The sequence below is a fragment of the Panthera leo genome, chromosome D4 (assembly GCF_018350215.1).
Source record: "Panthera leo isolate Ple1 chromosome D4, P.leo_Ple1_pat1.1, whole genome shotgun sequence".
Lineage (NCBI taxonomy): Eukaryota > Metazoa > Chordata > Mammalia > Carnivora > Felidae > Panthera > Panthera leo.
In genome coordinates, this window is record NC_056691.1 from 88,233,954 (window position 1) to 88,247,168 (window position 13,215).

General features: G+C 63.5%; 1 protein-coding gene across 1 annotated transcript in view; it reads left to right on the forward strand.

The window, feature by feature from the left end:
* Window positions 1–12,907, forward strand: part of HMCN2 (hemicentin 2) — a 144,454-nt gene extending 131,547 nt beyond the window's left edge. Inside the window, exons 87-98 of the mRNA XM_042912412.1 lie at window positions 2,324–2,473; window positions 3,496–3,633; window positions 3,733–3,854; window positions 4,667–4,904; window positions 6,086–6,148; window positions 6,281–6,403; window positions 7,114–7,248; window positions 8,344–8,472; window positions 8,992–9,312; window positions 9,993–10,112; window positions 10,936–11,062; window positions 12,068–12,907. Of these exons, the coding sequence (XP_042768346.1) occupies window positions 2,324–2,473; window positions 3,496–3,633; window positions 3,733–3,854; window positions 4,667–4,904; window positions 6,086–6,148; window positions 6,281–6,403; window positions 7,114–7,248; window positions 8,344–8,472; window positions 8,992–9,312; window positions 9,993–10,112; window positions 10,936–11,062; window positions 12,068–12,413 (2,012 nt within the window). The 3' untranslated portion in view covers window positions 12,414–12,907. The remainder of the gene's footprint in view (window positions 1–2,323; window positions 2,474–3,495; window positions 3,634–3,732; window positions 3,855–4,666; window positions 4,905–6,085; window positions 6,149–6,280; window positions 6,404–7,113; window positions 7,249–8,343; window positions 8,473–8,991; window positions 9,313–9,992; window positions 10,113–10,935; window positions 11,063–12,067) is intronic.
* Window positions 12,908–13,215: the final 308 nt, after the last annotated feature.

Sequence of the window (13,215 nt, forward strand, 5' to 3'; positions counted from 1 at the left end):
CCCTTCGCTTAGAATCACAGACTTAGGAGGAAAAAGGCCTTTTGGGTCACCCTACCCACCCTGCCCTTTACAGCTGGGGAAACTGAGGCTCCGAGATGCTAAGTGTTTGCCGCTCGTATCGGCACAGACAGTGTCCTCTCTCTGGATATTCCACAGCGCTGTGAAGTGGGCAGAGTAAAACCAGGTGCCCTGGTGCCCACTTTGGGGGTTGCTGGGAAAAGTCTGTGACTTAGGCCATGATGGGTGGACAGTGACGGATACTGCTTTCTCACATTACGACACCTGCCACCCCCCCCCCCCACCTCCGGGCCTCACCGTTCAGCTCCCTCCTCCCTGGGGCCAAACTTCAAAACAGAGAAAAGGACTATCTTGAACCACCGTGAAACGACTCCGACCGCACCGCGGATAGTCACTGAGTCTCATTTCTGAAAGTTAATAGTGTCTCTGTAGCAAATACGCCGTATTTGTGGCTTTGGATTGCTGTCCCTGGCCGTGACAGCCATCACTGATCTATCACCGCCCCCAAGGCCAGATTACTTCCTCGCTGCTCCAGAGGGCACCTTTCCAGCCCCGGAGCGGGGTCTCGACACTTTGCCGCTTGCAAACCCACTTGAACCCCACCGCCAGCCAACTGTGGGACCCTCTGTGGCCCCTGGTCGCCTCATCTCCTGCGGACAGGGACAGAAGACCAACGCACACGGCTCCAGAAATTCAGCGGTTCTCTGACGCCTGGCCACACGCCCTGCCTCGGGTCTGAGCGGTTCCTCCCTTTAGTTCAGAGCTGGGTCCCGTCCTTACCCTCTCCTGTTGGAAAGCTCACGCCCCAAACCACAGCGCTCTGCACATGGCTTCTGGATGAGTATCTCAGGGCCGCCATAGCAAAGTGCTATGCTATGAGCCATCAGCACAGAGCCCAATGCGGGGCTTGAACCCACGAACCGTGAGATCCTGAGCTCAGCTGAAGTTCGACTCCCAGCCAACTGAGCCACCCAGGCGCCCCGCAAATGGCTTTGTTAAATAAGCAACGGGCTTGGGTTTTGTTTTTATTTTTTCCCAGTCCCCCCACCCTCCTCCCTGAAAACTACCCTGTGGTGTGCACCTGTCCGCTGGCCTGAATATTTCTACGGGCTGAGTTCTTCCAACAGGGCATTGCTAGGTAAAAGGCATTCAGAGGTTTCGAAGGCTCCCTCACTCTGAGCGCTGTCTTCTCTTCCTCGTTTCCCATCAGCCTGGGTGGCGCCCAGCCTGGCCTCGTGGGAGGCAAGAGGCCTGCTGAGTCATCCCATGTCTGAGAAAGTTGACAGTGGCTTGTCATTCCCGGCCTCCAATTTCTTGTCCCCCTCAAAAGCTGCCGGGCCATTCTGCTGCTTATCTGCACCCCAGCTTCTTCCTCCTCCCCTTGTTGAGAAGCCAGGGGGTAGGTTCATGGCCGGTTCCTGTCCCCCCATAAGCCCCAGAGCCACAGATATTGATGAGAGACATCCCAGATGGGCATCAGATCTCATCAAGCCCCAGCTCTGGACTGGGTAAATGGCACTGCTTCCCGGAATCCAAAATTAACCAGCCCCCTGATTTGCCCATTAAGGACCCTGGCCGTTGAGTGTTTTATGTTATTTTTTCGACAGATCATGGGCAATTGGTTGTTAATTTCCCCAGAGAGCTGGCAGGGGGAAGAGGCAGGCCAGCTTCTGTCTCTCAGCCCCCAGGATGCCATCTGTGCAGACAGGACAGCTGGCCCATTAGCCAGAGGAAGCACCCTCTGTGCCCCCACCATCCGTCTGATTAGTCCTGAAAAGCGTGGGTGCTTGCAGACCCGCCTGGCTGCTGTGAGAGATCCGGCCCACCCCGGCCAAACCAGCCGCAGGGCGGAGGGCGCCAGGGCCACCAACGGAATGGGGGACGTTCAGGTGGCAGCATGCCGTCCCTGGCCTGGTGCCCCGGCTCCCCCAGCATGCCGACCCCGCCATCATGAGCAGCTGGCATTTTAGAACCCTACAGGTCTCTGGCACATCTGTGGTCCCACCTCCTCGCTCAAGTGCGTCTCGGGGGCCTGACTTGCCCAGATTTCCAGGGAGGTGACAGCAGAGCCACTGTTCAAAGCCAGCCCCGTGCCAGTGCAGGTCTCCTCCGAAAAGCCTCCCTGTCTCTCAGAGCCAGGACCCCCCGGGCATCGAGTCCATCACCCGTGAGCTATGTGGCCTTGGGCGAGCCACCTGAGCTCTCTGAGCCTCCGTTCCTGTTCCATGAAGTGGGTGACAGTACCCGCTCATGCTGAGGGCGTGGAGGTGGATAAAGCCGCTGCCATCCCCTTCCCTCCTCACAGGGGAGCCCCGTGGGAGCCGGGGCGGTGTATCCGGGGTGATCAACGGCCAGGAATTTGGCATGGCCACCCTCAACACCAGCGTGCGCCAGGAGGCACGTTCTGGGGTCACCACCATCTGGAGCGGCATCAGCCACATCCCTGCGAGCGTGGGTAAGCGGGGGCCCCTCCGACTCCAGGCGGAAGCCAAGCGTGTGTTCTGAGGCTTGCCCAGGGCCCGACTGCCGGAGGAAAACTCTGACCACCCCTAAGACCCGAGTCGAGGCCAAAGTGGATTGAGGTGCAGGCCACTTCCTCCCCACCCCCGCTACCTCCCAACAAAACGAAATAAAAATCAGACCCAGAGAGTGTGAAATAATCGGGATATACGAATGCCGTCAGATAACGATTCCATCCCTGACCTCCACCATCCCTGACCCCCCCAAGCGAGTGGGGTTTCCCCCTTCCCCGGACTGAGGCACCCCTTGCCCCATCGCGGAGGGCTGGGCAGCACGCGCAAGTCTGAGAATCCACATCCAGAGCCAATTTGGGGCCCTTTGTTCAGAACTCAGTGACCGTCCTCTTCCGGGAGGCGTCTGCGAGTGAGGAGACCTGGTTGACTTTCAACCTGGTTCAGCACATACGTCCCAGGCTCGGGGGTGACCAGTCACCCTCAGGATTCGTGGAACTGAATGGACTGTCAGCAAGTCACGTGCCCTTCTTCGTTTGGCTTGTTTTTTGTTTTTTTTTCTTTAAATGCTTATGTATCTGTTTTGAGGGGGGTGGGGGAGGAGCAGAGAGAGAGGAAGAGAGAGAGAATCCCAGGCAGGCTCCGCACCGTCAGCACAGAGCCCGACACGGGGCTCGAACCAACGAACCGTGAGATCATGACCTGAGCTGAAATCAAGAGTTAGAAACTTACCTGACTGAGCCCCCCCGGGCGCCCAACCCCCATGCCCTTCTTTGTATTTTGTTAGTTTTCAAACACCGCTCCACAAACTAGATGTTTGCTTTTACCCTTTCCCAGGTTCTGGTCCAATAACTGACCCGGGTGGTCACGGGGCTGGTCCTGGGCAGGGAGGGAAGGGGGCCCGAGCCCTCCCGGGGCAATAGGGAGCTGCAGAGGGACCTCGAGAGGGGGAGTGGCGGCCCTCAGGATCGGTCCCTCACTCGGCCTCCGTGCGCACCCCGTCCAGGGCCTCTGATGCGCGTGCTCTTGGTCACCGTCGCCCCCGTCTACTGGGCCCTGGCTGGAGAGACCGGAGACGCCCTGAACGGCCACTCTCTGACGGGCGGCAGCTTCCTGCAGAAGTCGCACGTGGAGTTCGCCACGGGTGAGCAGGGGTCTCCTCCCGGGGGGCCGGGGCGGCTGAGGCCCGAGCCCAGGGCCTCTCCCCCGTGGTGACTCCAGGCCGGGCGGGGGGTGATTACAGGCGAGTTGCTCACGATGACCCAGGAGGCCCGGGGCCTGGATCCCGACGGCCTCCTGCTCCTTGACGTGGTGGTCAGTGGCGTCGTCCCTGGGAGCCTGGCTGACGCAGATCTTGAAGCGCAGGTGGGGACGCACCCCGAGGCGTGCAGGTGGGGGTGGGGGGCGAATGGGATGTGTTGCCCCAAGCGTCCCCTCCTGACACCCCAAGCGGGGCCTGGGGCGTGGCCTGGCCCGGACTTAGCCCAGTGGGAGGGTGCCCTGGGTCCAGCCTCTCGGGGACAGGTGTCCTCCCCATTTCATAAACCAAAGGGAAGCCACCTGCGCAAGGGTCCCCAACCGGCTAGAGGAAGAGGTGACAGGCCTACCAGGCTTCCACCTCCAGCAACCCGGGGCCCCTTGAATGAGGGGCTAAGGCTCCTACCCCTTGGAAGTTGAAATCTCAGACATTCTCGGTCTCGTTGGTCCTCCCCCTCCCCTTGCTCCCCTCCCCCTTCTTCCCCTTCCTCCCCCTCTTGTTCTCCATTCTGCTTCCCCTCCTTCCCTTCCACCCCTTCTCTCCCCTCCTCCCCTCTTCCCCCTCCTCTTCTCCCTTCCCCTCCCCCTCCTTCCCCTCCTCTGCCTCCTCCCCCCTTCCCCCCTTCTCCCTTCCCCTCCTCCCCCTCTACCTCCTCCCCCACCTCTTCCTCCCCTTCCTCCTCCTCCCCCCCTCTTCTCCCTTCTGCTTCCCTCCTTCCCTTCTACCCCTCTCCCCTCCTCCCCCCTTCCTCCTCTTCCCTCCTCTTCTCCCTTCCCCTCCCCCCCTCCACCTCCTCTCCTACCTCTTCCTCCCCCCTTCCCCCCTCCTCCCCCTCCTCTGCCTCCTCCCCCCTCTTCCCCCACCCTCCTCCCTACCCCTTCCCCTCCTTCCCCTCCACCCCTCCTCCCCCCTCCTCCAGGACTTCGAGGAGCAGTATGTGCAGGTGGGGCCCGGCCGTCTCTTCGTGGGCTCCACGCAGCACTTCCTGCAGGACGGCCTTCCCACGTTCCTGCGCTGTAACCACAGCATCCAGTACAGCGCGGCCCGGGGCCTCCAGCCCCAGCTGGTGCAGCGCTTGCGGGCCTCGGCTATCAGCTCGGCCTTCGACCCCAAGGCCGAGGCCCTGCAATTCCAGCTGACCGCAGCCCTGCAGGCTGGTGAGGCCCCCGTCCTTTGTCTCCACTCCCCAGACACCCACCGGGGGCCCCCGATGCACCTGGCCGAGAGCCAAGGTGACACCCCACCTCCTGCGCCCTCTCACCACGGACCGGAAACTGGGGACGGGGACAGCTCACCCCCCTGGTCCACTCATCTCCAGCCTGTCCCTGGTCCTGTCTGACCATCCACACCCCCAGCGGGGACACAGCTCTTCCGGCCGCTCCTGTTCAAACCCCCCAGAGCCTTTTCCCAGGCCCCATGGGGAAGGTCCAGGTCCACCCCCCAAGCTGACGTCCAAGACTCCAGCCATATGCCCCCCGTTCTCAAGGGTGCCTGCACCAGAGCTCCCCCCGCCCCGGGCAGCCGGGAGCCCCTGTTGGAACGCCCGGAGGCCCCCATGAACATGCCATATAATCTCAACCGGTGGATGGTAAAGATCTGTTACCATTATTTGAGGTCCCCGCTTGTTTTTAACATTGAACGTGGGACAGCGGTAAAAGCGTAGCTTTGGGGTCAGTGAGGCCCTCATTCAAACCCAGCCACACCATCTCCCAGCTGTGGGACCTTGGGGGCGATGCCCTGGCCCTCTCTGAGCCTCAGTGTTCCCACCTGTAAAGTGGGCACAACATCACCTGCCTCGCAGGGTATCAGGAATAGCGGTGTTTTCTCTAGACCCCTCGCCGGGCACCCGGGGATCGATTGCTCTGTCCAGCATGCTGTCCTTACAGTGATTTCGGTAGTTGGTCTTTTTGTCTCCAGACCGCAGCCTGCCGCCACCCCTCGGTGTGCTCGCTGCCCCCATCAGATGCTGTCATTTGCCCATTCTGCACACCCCCCACCCCGGGCACAGCCGGGGGCCACGCCCACTCCTCTGGATTCTCAGAGTGCACTTTTGCACGCATGGGCATCCGGTGGGCATCCTTCATGATTTCCCCTGCGTCTGTCAGCTTACACTCCAGCCAGCTCGTGTGGCACGAGCCACAGCCAGCGCCTCCAGCAGGCCTGAGCTGGGAACAGGCTCGCTGACTGGCTGGGCACGGGCCTGGCTCAGGGCCGAGGGGACATCGGCCTGGCCAGGCTGGCAGGAGGGAGGCGCATTCGGCCGGGGCTGCTGTCTGTCCCGGGGCACCTTGGGTACGGTGCCCTTGTGTGCTTAGGACCTACCCCCTTCGCCTTGCAGAAGAGAATGAAGTCGGCTGCCCAGAGGGCTTCGAGCTGGACGCCCAGGGAGAGTTTTGTGTGGGTGAGTGCCCTCCCCTCCCCTGGCATGGCCGAGGGAGGCCTCTCAGCCGGGGTTGGATGATGTGTCCCGCCCGGCTGGCAGGAGGGCCTGTGGGTGCAGACCACCAGATCCCGCCCACCCCCCTCTTCCCAGACAGGGACGAGTGTTCGGCCGGCCCCAGCCCCTGTTCTCACTCCTGCCACAACGCACCCGGCCGCTTCTCCTGCTCCTGCCCAGCCGGCTTTGCCCTGGCCAGGGATGACAGGAACTGCAGAGGTGAGTGGGCCCGGGTGCAGAGGCTCTCCTGGGAGGTGGCCTGGGTGTGTGGGGGGCGCTGCAGAGCCGGGACCCTGGCCAGGGGCACCCGCCTCAGGACCTGGCTCGTTCCCAATGGCACGGATGCCAGCCTGGGGGTGGCGATGCCCAGTTTCCCGTGGGAACTTCCTGCTAGGAGGGCTGCAGATCAGAGAGGCTCAAGTCCTGGGGGTGCTGGGGAGCCCCAAAGACATACATGTGCCCACTGCGTGCTCGTGCATACGTGCCCGCCGAGCCCGGACACGGCCTCAGGCGCTTTCCTAACATGGCAGTCGTTTCCAGCCAGCTGGGGTTGGAACGCAGTGGACACCCATCTGTCCCCTTAACACAGCTTCTGGACAACAAATCTGACCGTAGGGTGCTGTCCAGATGCTGACCCTCCCCTCTGCACCCGTCTGCTTCCACCAGGGAGGCCTGGCATGGCCAAGTCCCCACTGGGCTTTGAGCTGGGTGCCCGAGGGACACTGTCCTCAACCTCCTACCAGGTGCCCCAGGCCAAGGCCTATGGCAACATGCTGGAAAGAGCTAACAGGAGAGGTGGGGACCTTCTTGCCAGGGGCTCCTGGGCCAGGGGATGAAGCCTGTGCAGTTAGGTTGGCCAGGGTCAGGGTGGCGAGGAGGGCCCGGGGACACACGTTCACGCAGCCCCCTGCCCCCGTTTGCCCCGCCAGATGTGGATGAGTGCGCGTGGGATGCCGACCTTTGCCAGCAGGGACAGCGCTGCGTGAACCTCTTCGGGTCCTACCACTGCCTCCCCGACTGCAGGCCTGGCTTCCGGGTGGCCGCTCACGGGGCCGGCTGTGAAGGTGACAGGGGCGTGACGTGGGTGGGGCTGTCCGTGCTCCGGTGGTTGCCTGGGTTCAGCGGAGGAGGTGCTGTGTGCCACGGGGACTCTGGGCCTTCGGGGGAAGCAGAAGGAGCAGAGAGGCCGGGGAGAAAGCTTGAGCTGGACTCAAGAGGTCTGAGGCCTGGCCTGGCCTAGCCTGGCCCGGCCGCTGGCAATTTGAGGACCCTGGGACAAGTGTCTGTTCCCGTCCAGACCTTAGGTTTCTCATCTCATGAAGGGGGACCAGGTCAGGGATGGCAAACACATGCTGCGTCTGCTGTCGCTTCCCCGATTTCCCCTTGTGGATCGTGGCCCGGCCCAGACACAGCCTCCGGATCCTTCTCGACACAGCTTCTCCAGCAGCCGCTATGAATCGGCTGCAGTGAGCCTTTGAGAGAAGCTCAGTGCCTCAGTGCCACCCCTGGAAGGGTGACCCCGCCCCCGGGGCTCTTCCGGCTCCAGCCTCCCATAGCCTCCCCATCACGATCACGATCACAGCTCCTCGGACAGGCTCCTCCTCTGAGTGGTAGGACCACCTAGTGAAGGGGCAAAGTCTGGTAAAACCGGAACTCAGAAGAGGAGGTCACCCCATGTGCGTGGCCTCAGGGAGCGCCCTGTCCACCTAGACGGCTCCTCTGCCCTCACCGCCTCCTCTCTTACCAGTTCTTGGCGCTCTTTCCCCCCATCAGGCTCCTACCCGCTTCACGCACGCGATCCAGTTTTCTCCCCATGGCCCCGTGAAGAGGTCCCATCCTGACCCCTCTGCACAGATGAGGAAACTGAGGCCAGGACAGGGAGAATTCCTTGCTCAGGGACTAAGGGATATGACAGAGCTCAGCCCAAACCCGGGACTCTGCCTCCAAAGCCCCTCCTTTCTTTTGGATCCGGAACCTTCTCACCCTCCAAAGTGGGTGTGATGAGGAGAGGTGGTTGCAGGCAGGGGCCTTCTACCTGGTGGCACTCAGGTTGGAGAAGGGGACAGGGATGAGGCCCAGATGTGCAGAGGCATGCTGTGTCTGTTGGGGGCAGGGGGAGGGGCTCGGCCCCACCTCTGTCCGCACCCCTGCCTCCCCAGATGTGGACGAATGTCTGGAGCGGTCTGACGAATGTCACTACAACCAGATCTGTGAGAACACCCCAGGCGGGCACCGCTGTAGCTGCCCCAGAGGGTACCGGCTCCAGGGCCCCGGCCTGCCCTGCCTAGGTATGGGGCCACTCACCCCCTGGTTGCAGCCCTGGTCAGCACCCCCTAGCTGACCCCGCAAGCAGCGGGTGTTTATGACAAGGGTGTCGTTGAGTTTTGCGAGTAACCCAAACAGCAGCTAACACTGCCCGTGCGCCCAGCGCGTGCGCGGGTCGGGGCTCTGCCGCTGTCTGGCACCGAACCTTCCCGGGGAGCCCGGGAGGAGGAGGTGGAGGAGGAGGGTGGGGAGGAGTGGGGTGGGTCTCAGAGAGGCTTAGCGGGGAGAATGGGCCTCACCGGGATGCTGCGGCACAGGGGGGAGTCTGGGATGAGGCTCAGAGCTGGGGGAGGCTGGGGCCTCTTTGCGCAGCAGAGGCAGGAGGCGGTCCGGGAGAGGCAAGGCTTGCGGGCAGGCCTGGAGGCGGTGGGGGAGGCAGCTGGATTCTGGGGAAGGCGGGAGACCTGGAGGGATGAGGCGGGGGGAGCTGTGGCGAGCCCTGAGCCGCCCTTGGCTCCCTGCCTGGCCTTGTCCCTTTCCAGATATCAATGAGTGCCTGCAGCTGCCCGGGACCTGTGCCTACCAGTGCCAAAACCTCCAGGGTGGCTACCGCTGCCTGTGCCCGCCGGGCCAGACCCTCCTCCGTGATGGCAAGACCTGCACCCCCCTAGAGCAGAGTGAACAAAATGTGACCACTGTCGGCCACCGGGGCCCCTTAGTGCCCTGGCTGCGGCCCCGTACCCCTAACCCCAGGGGCTCTTACCAGGCCTGGGTCTCCCTCCGGCCGGGCCCCGGAGCCCTGAGCAGTAAGGGCCGGGCCTGGTGCCCCACTGGCTTCATCCGGCAGAACGGCGTCTGCACGGGTAAGGCCAAGCCCCAGCCATCCCACTGGGGACACGCCCCGCTCCAGTGTGTCGTGCGCCGCGGCCGGGCGCGTGGGCACCACACCCCATGTTCAGAAACCCGGGGCTCACGGCAAGCAGGGTGGGAGGTGCCGACAGTCACTTTCGTGGCTACGTGCCATCGGGAGGCCCTGGCTGTACTAATGGGCAAGGGGCTCCCAAGAGGGGGGAGGGGCTCTTGGCCCAGAGAGAGGGTCTGTCCCCCGGGGCAGATGTTCCCGGGGAAGCCACTTTGGAGAAACACTGCTTTCGGTGCGTAGAGGTGAAGCAGTCAGGGAGGGAGATTTGCAGGAGCGTTCCAAGTTGATCTGAGACCCTGAACAGAGACTGGTGGGTAGGGGGGTGGGGTGGGGGGAGGCTAGGGACAGCCCCCCCCTAAACCCTCCCCGCGGAGGCTGGCGCTGGGCTGCAGAGGCAAAGGGGAGACAGTGTCGAGGGCAGACGTGCTTCAGCATTCCTGCCTGGGCAGAGGGGTCTGGGCAGCGTCTCCCCACCAGGCCCTGTGAACGTGGGGTGGGCAGGGCGGAGAGAAGGCGTGGGCCGCCTCAGCCAGAGACATCCCCTTAGCCTGGCGCCCTGGGCGTCTGTGACTCAGTGCGTGTCTCTGGCCCCATCCCCCCCCACCTCTGCTCCTGGGCCAGACCTGGACGAGTGCCGGGTGAGGAACCTTTGCCAGCACGCCTGCCGAAACACCGAGGGCAGCTACCGGTGCCTCTGCCCCAAGGGTTACCGCCTCCTCCCCAGCGGGAAAAACTGCCAGGGTGAGCCATGGCCCTCCCCCCCTCCCAGTGCGGGAGGGACCAGGACAGGGCTTCTCACGGGTGGGGCAGGGAGCCGAGCTCAGAGCACCCCAGGGGCCCACAGCCAGGCAAGCCGGAACGAAGAGATGGGGGGGGGCGTGGGCAGGCTGAGAGCAGCCCTGGGGGGCGTCCATCGCAGCCCCGCTGTGTGTCCCTGGACAACTCACTTCCCCTCTCTGAGCCTCAGCCTCCTGGTGAAATGGGGCTGACGCGCTCCCTTAAATGGCCGGATGAGACACGTGGAGGGCGGGCCCAGAGCCAGCTGCTGGTGGGAGCAGCGGAGCACTCCCCTTGATGTGCTCCAGGGGGCTAGTGCCCCGCTCCTCCTCCCCACCCCTGTAGAGTGGGAATCTGCCTCCAGCCTACCTTGCCCGTGTCCATCCCTCACTTTCTGCCACGAGGGTCTGTGAATGTCCTCCGAGGAGGGTGGGGCTTCCACTAGGGCAGACAGGGGTCACGGGCAGCCTTCACTCGGGGTCCAAGGGCAGCCGTCATCTCTCCCAGGCTGTGCAACCCAGCTCTGGGCTCAGGAGGTCCCCAGGGTGCCCCCCTAGGGAGATGGGGAGGTGCTCGGGACCTGCCGCTTGGGCTATCATAGGTCAAGGTGGCTGGGTTCAAGGGGAGAGGGGCTGCCTACCTCCCTGGTCCCCCAAAGGCATTTTTCTCTTTAGCACCTCCCTTCCCCCCGCCCCCACTCCCATGCCGTCTCTGGCTCCTGCCCTGGTCCCTTCCACTTTACTCCACTGTTTCACTCCCCATTTCTGTGCCAACCTCCCCCACCCAGACATCAATGAGTGCGAGGAGAACGACGTCGAGTGTGGACCCAGCCAGATGTGCTTTAACACCCGCGGCAGCTACCAGTGCGTGGACACGCCATGTCCGGCCACCTACCGGCAGGGCTCCAGCCCAGGGTAAGGGCTGAGGCGGCTGGGGGTGAACTGGGGCACACTGCCAGGAGCTGGGGGCTTACATTCTGGCTCCTGGGCAGCCGGAGCCTTCCCCCAGAAAGGCCATGTCTCAGGCAGGGGCCAGTGGGGTCACCCCTGCCAGGACTCCCGAGTGAGGCGACTATGCCCACAGGGCAGCGTACCTCCCCGCAGCCACACGGGTGGCAAGCTGACCCGAACGCTGGCATTTACCGCGGTGACGCTGCGGCCAGAGCAGAATCCTGGGGGGCAGGGATAGGCCAGAGGCCACACAGAATTGGAGATGAACACGTGAGATGTAGGGGAACACATGACTATGTACATAAAACCCTAGACATGGACACACACGCACACACACACACACACACACACACGGACACATAAATGCCACCCAGAAACCCCCCCAAAACCCCAGGACTCAGACACACACTGGCGCACGAACACGAAACACATCTCCTTCACCCCACTCCCACCGGCCACAGATGCTTGGAAGGATGCGGGGACTTGGGGATCTTGGCGGACACAAGCTGTAGCCGCAGCAGTCAGGGAAGGTGACTTTGCCCAGGCAACTCTACCCCTCAGGAAGACCAGGCCGGGGGTGGGGACACCGATGCCCTTGGCAAGGCTAAGCAAGCATCTTTGAGCCCCACCACCCCTGCCCCCTTGCAAATCCAGAGCAGATGACTCGGTTCCGGGGCTGCAGGCAGGCCTGGAGGGCCCCAAACTGTATTGCCGCCCTGCGCCCACCGGCGAGCCCTGGAGCGTGGGTCTGGAAAGTTCTGTGGGGTTATGGGACCCGCTCCGATGGGAAGGCTTCTTTGGGCCTCAGTTTGCGGATCTCTAAAGTGGGCTAATGGTGCCTGTAGAGAAGCCACTGGGGGGCAAGGGGCCGGGCGGCGCACGGGAGAACCGCGGGGCCTGGGGCCGAGGTCCGGTTTGCAGACCACGCTGCGACGGCACCCGGAGTCGATCCGTCTGTCCCGCCCGCAGGACGTGTTTCCGACGCTGCTCGCAGGACTGCAGCGCGGGCGGCCCCTCCACGCTGCAGTACAAGCTGCTGCCGCTGCCCCTGGGCGTGCGCGCCCACCACGACGTGGCCCGCCTCGCCGCCTTCTCCGAGGCCGGCGTCCCCGCCAACCGCACGGAGCTCAGCGTGCTCGAGCCCGACCCGCGCAGCCCCTTCGCGCTGCGCCCGCTGCGCACCGGCCACGGCGCCGTCTACACCCGCCGCGCGCTCACCCGCGCCGGCCTCTACCGGCTCACCGTGCGCGCCGCCGCGCCGCGCCACCAGAGCGTCTTCGTCCTGCTCATCGCTGTGTCCCCCTATCCCTACTGAGGGGCGTGGTCGCTGGCCGCCGCTTTGGGGGCCAGTGACCTCCAGGGATGGGGAGGGGGGCCAGGGAGGAGCCGGAGCGGTCCCCACCGCCCGCCCGCCCAGGTGGCTCTTGCCCTCACCACCTGCTGTGGCAAGAAGCGTCACCCCCCCCACACCTTGTGCGTCATTGAGCCCTTCAGCAAACACGACCCTGTGCAACCTTGACCCCAGGACGTCAAGGACCCGATCTCCCCCCACCCCCCGCGGAGGTGGAGCTGGGCACTCAAGAGTCTAAGGCCGTCCTTGGGTGGTGAAGCCTGCTTGTCTGACGGGGGCGCCTCCAGGCTTGCCCCAAACTCCAGGGAGACCTGGGCTGGGACACAGCACACCAGGAGGCCCCAGGGGAGGGACAGACCCCTAGAGGGTGACAGCAGCTATCCTCTGCCCACAGAACGGTGTCCTCCTGAGCCCCGTGTGTGTGTACGTATAACATAAAAACGTTTCTTTTTAACCAACTTCATCTCTTCGTCCAGTTATTTTGCTCTGGTCAGGAGGGGCTTTGGCTGGACCACCCTTCTGGTCCAGCAGCCCTGGGCCTCGGGCAGGAAGGTGCTCCCTGGTGGAGGTCCCGGGAGAAGGTGGGGGAGGCTGGAGTCTCCGCGGGTTGGGGGGAGGAAGAGGGAGATGCTACCTGAAAGGTAAGCATGTTGGGCCAGATCCCTGGGGCCTCTAGGCCATCGCAGGGACTTTGGCTTTGACGGAATGAGCTGGGAAGGGACAGGATCAGAACATCTATGTACGTAAGGGCACGTCTCCAGGGTGC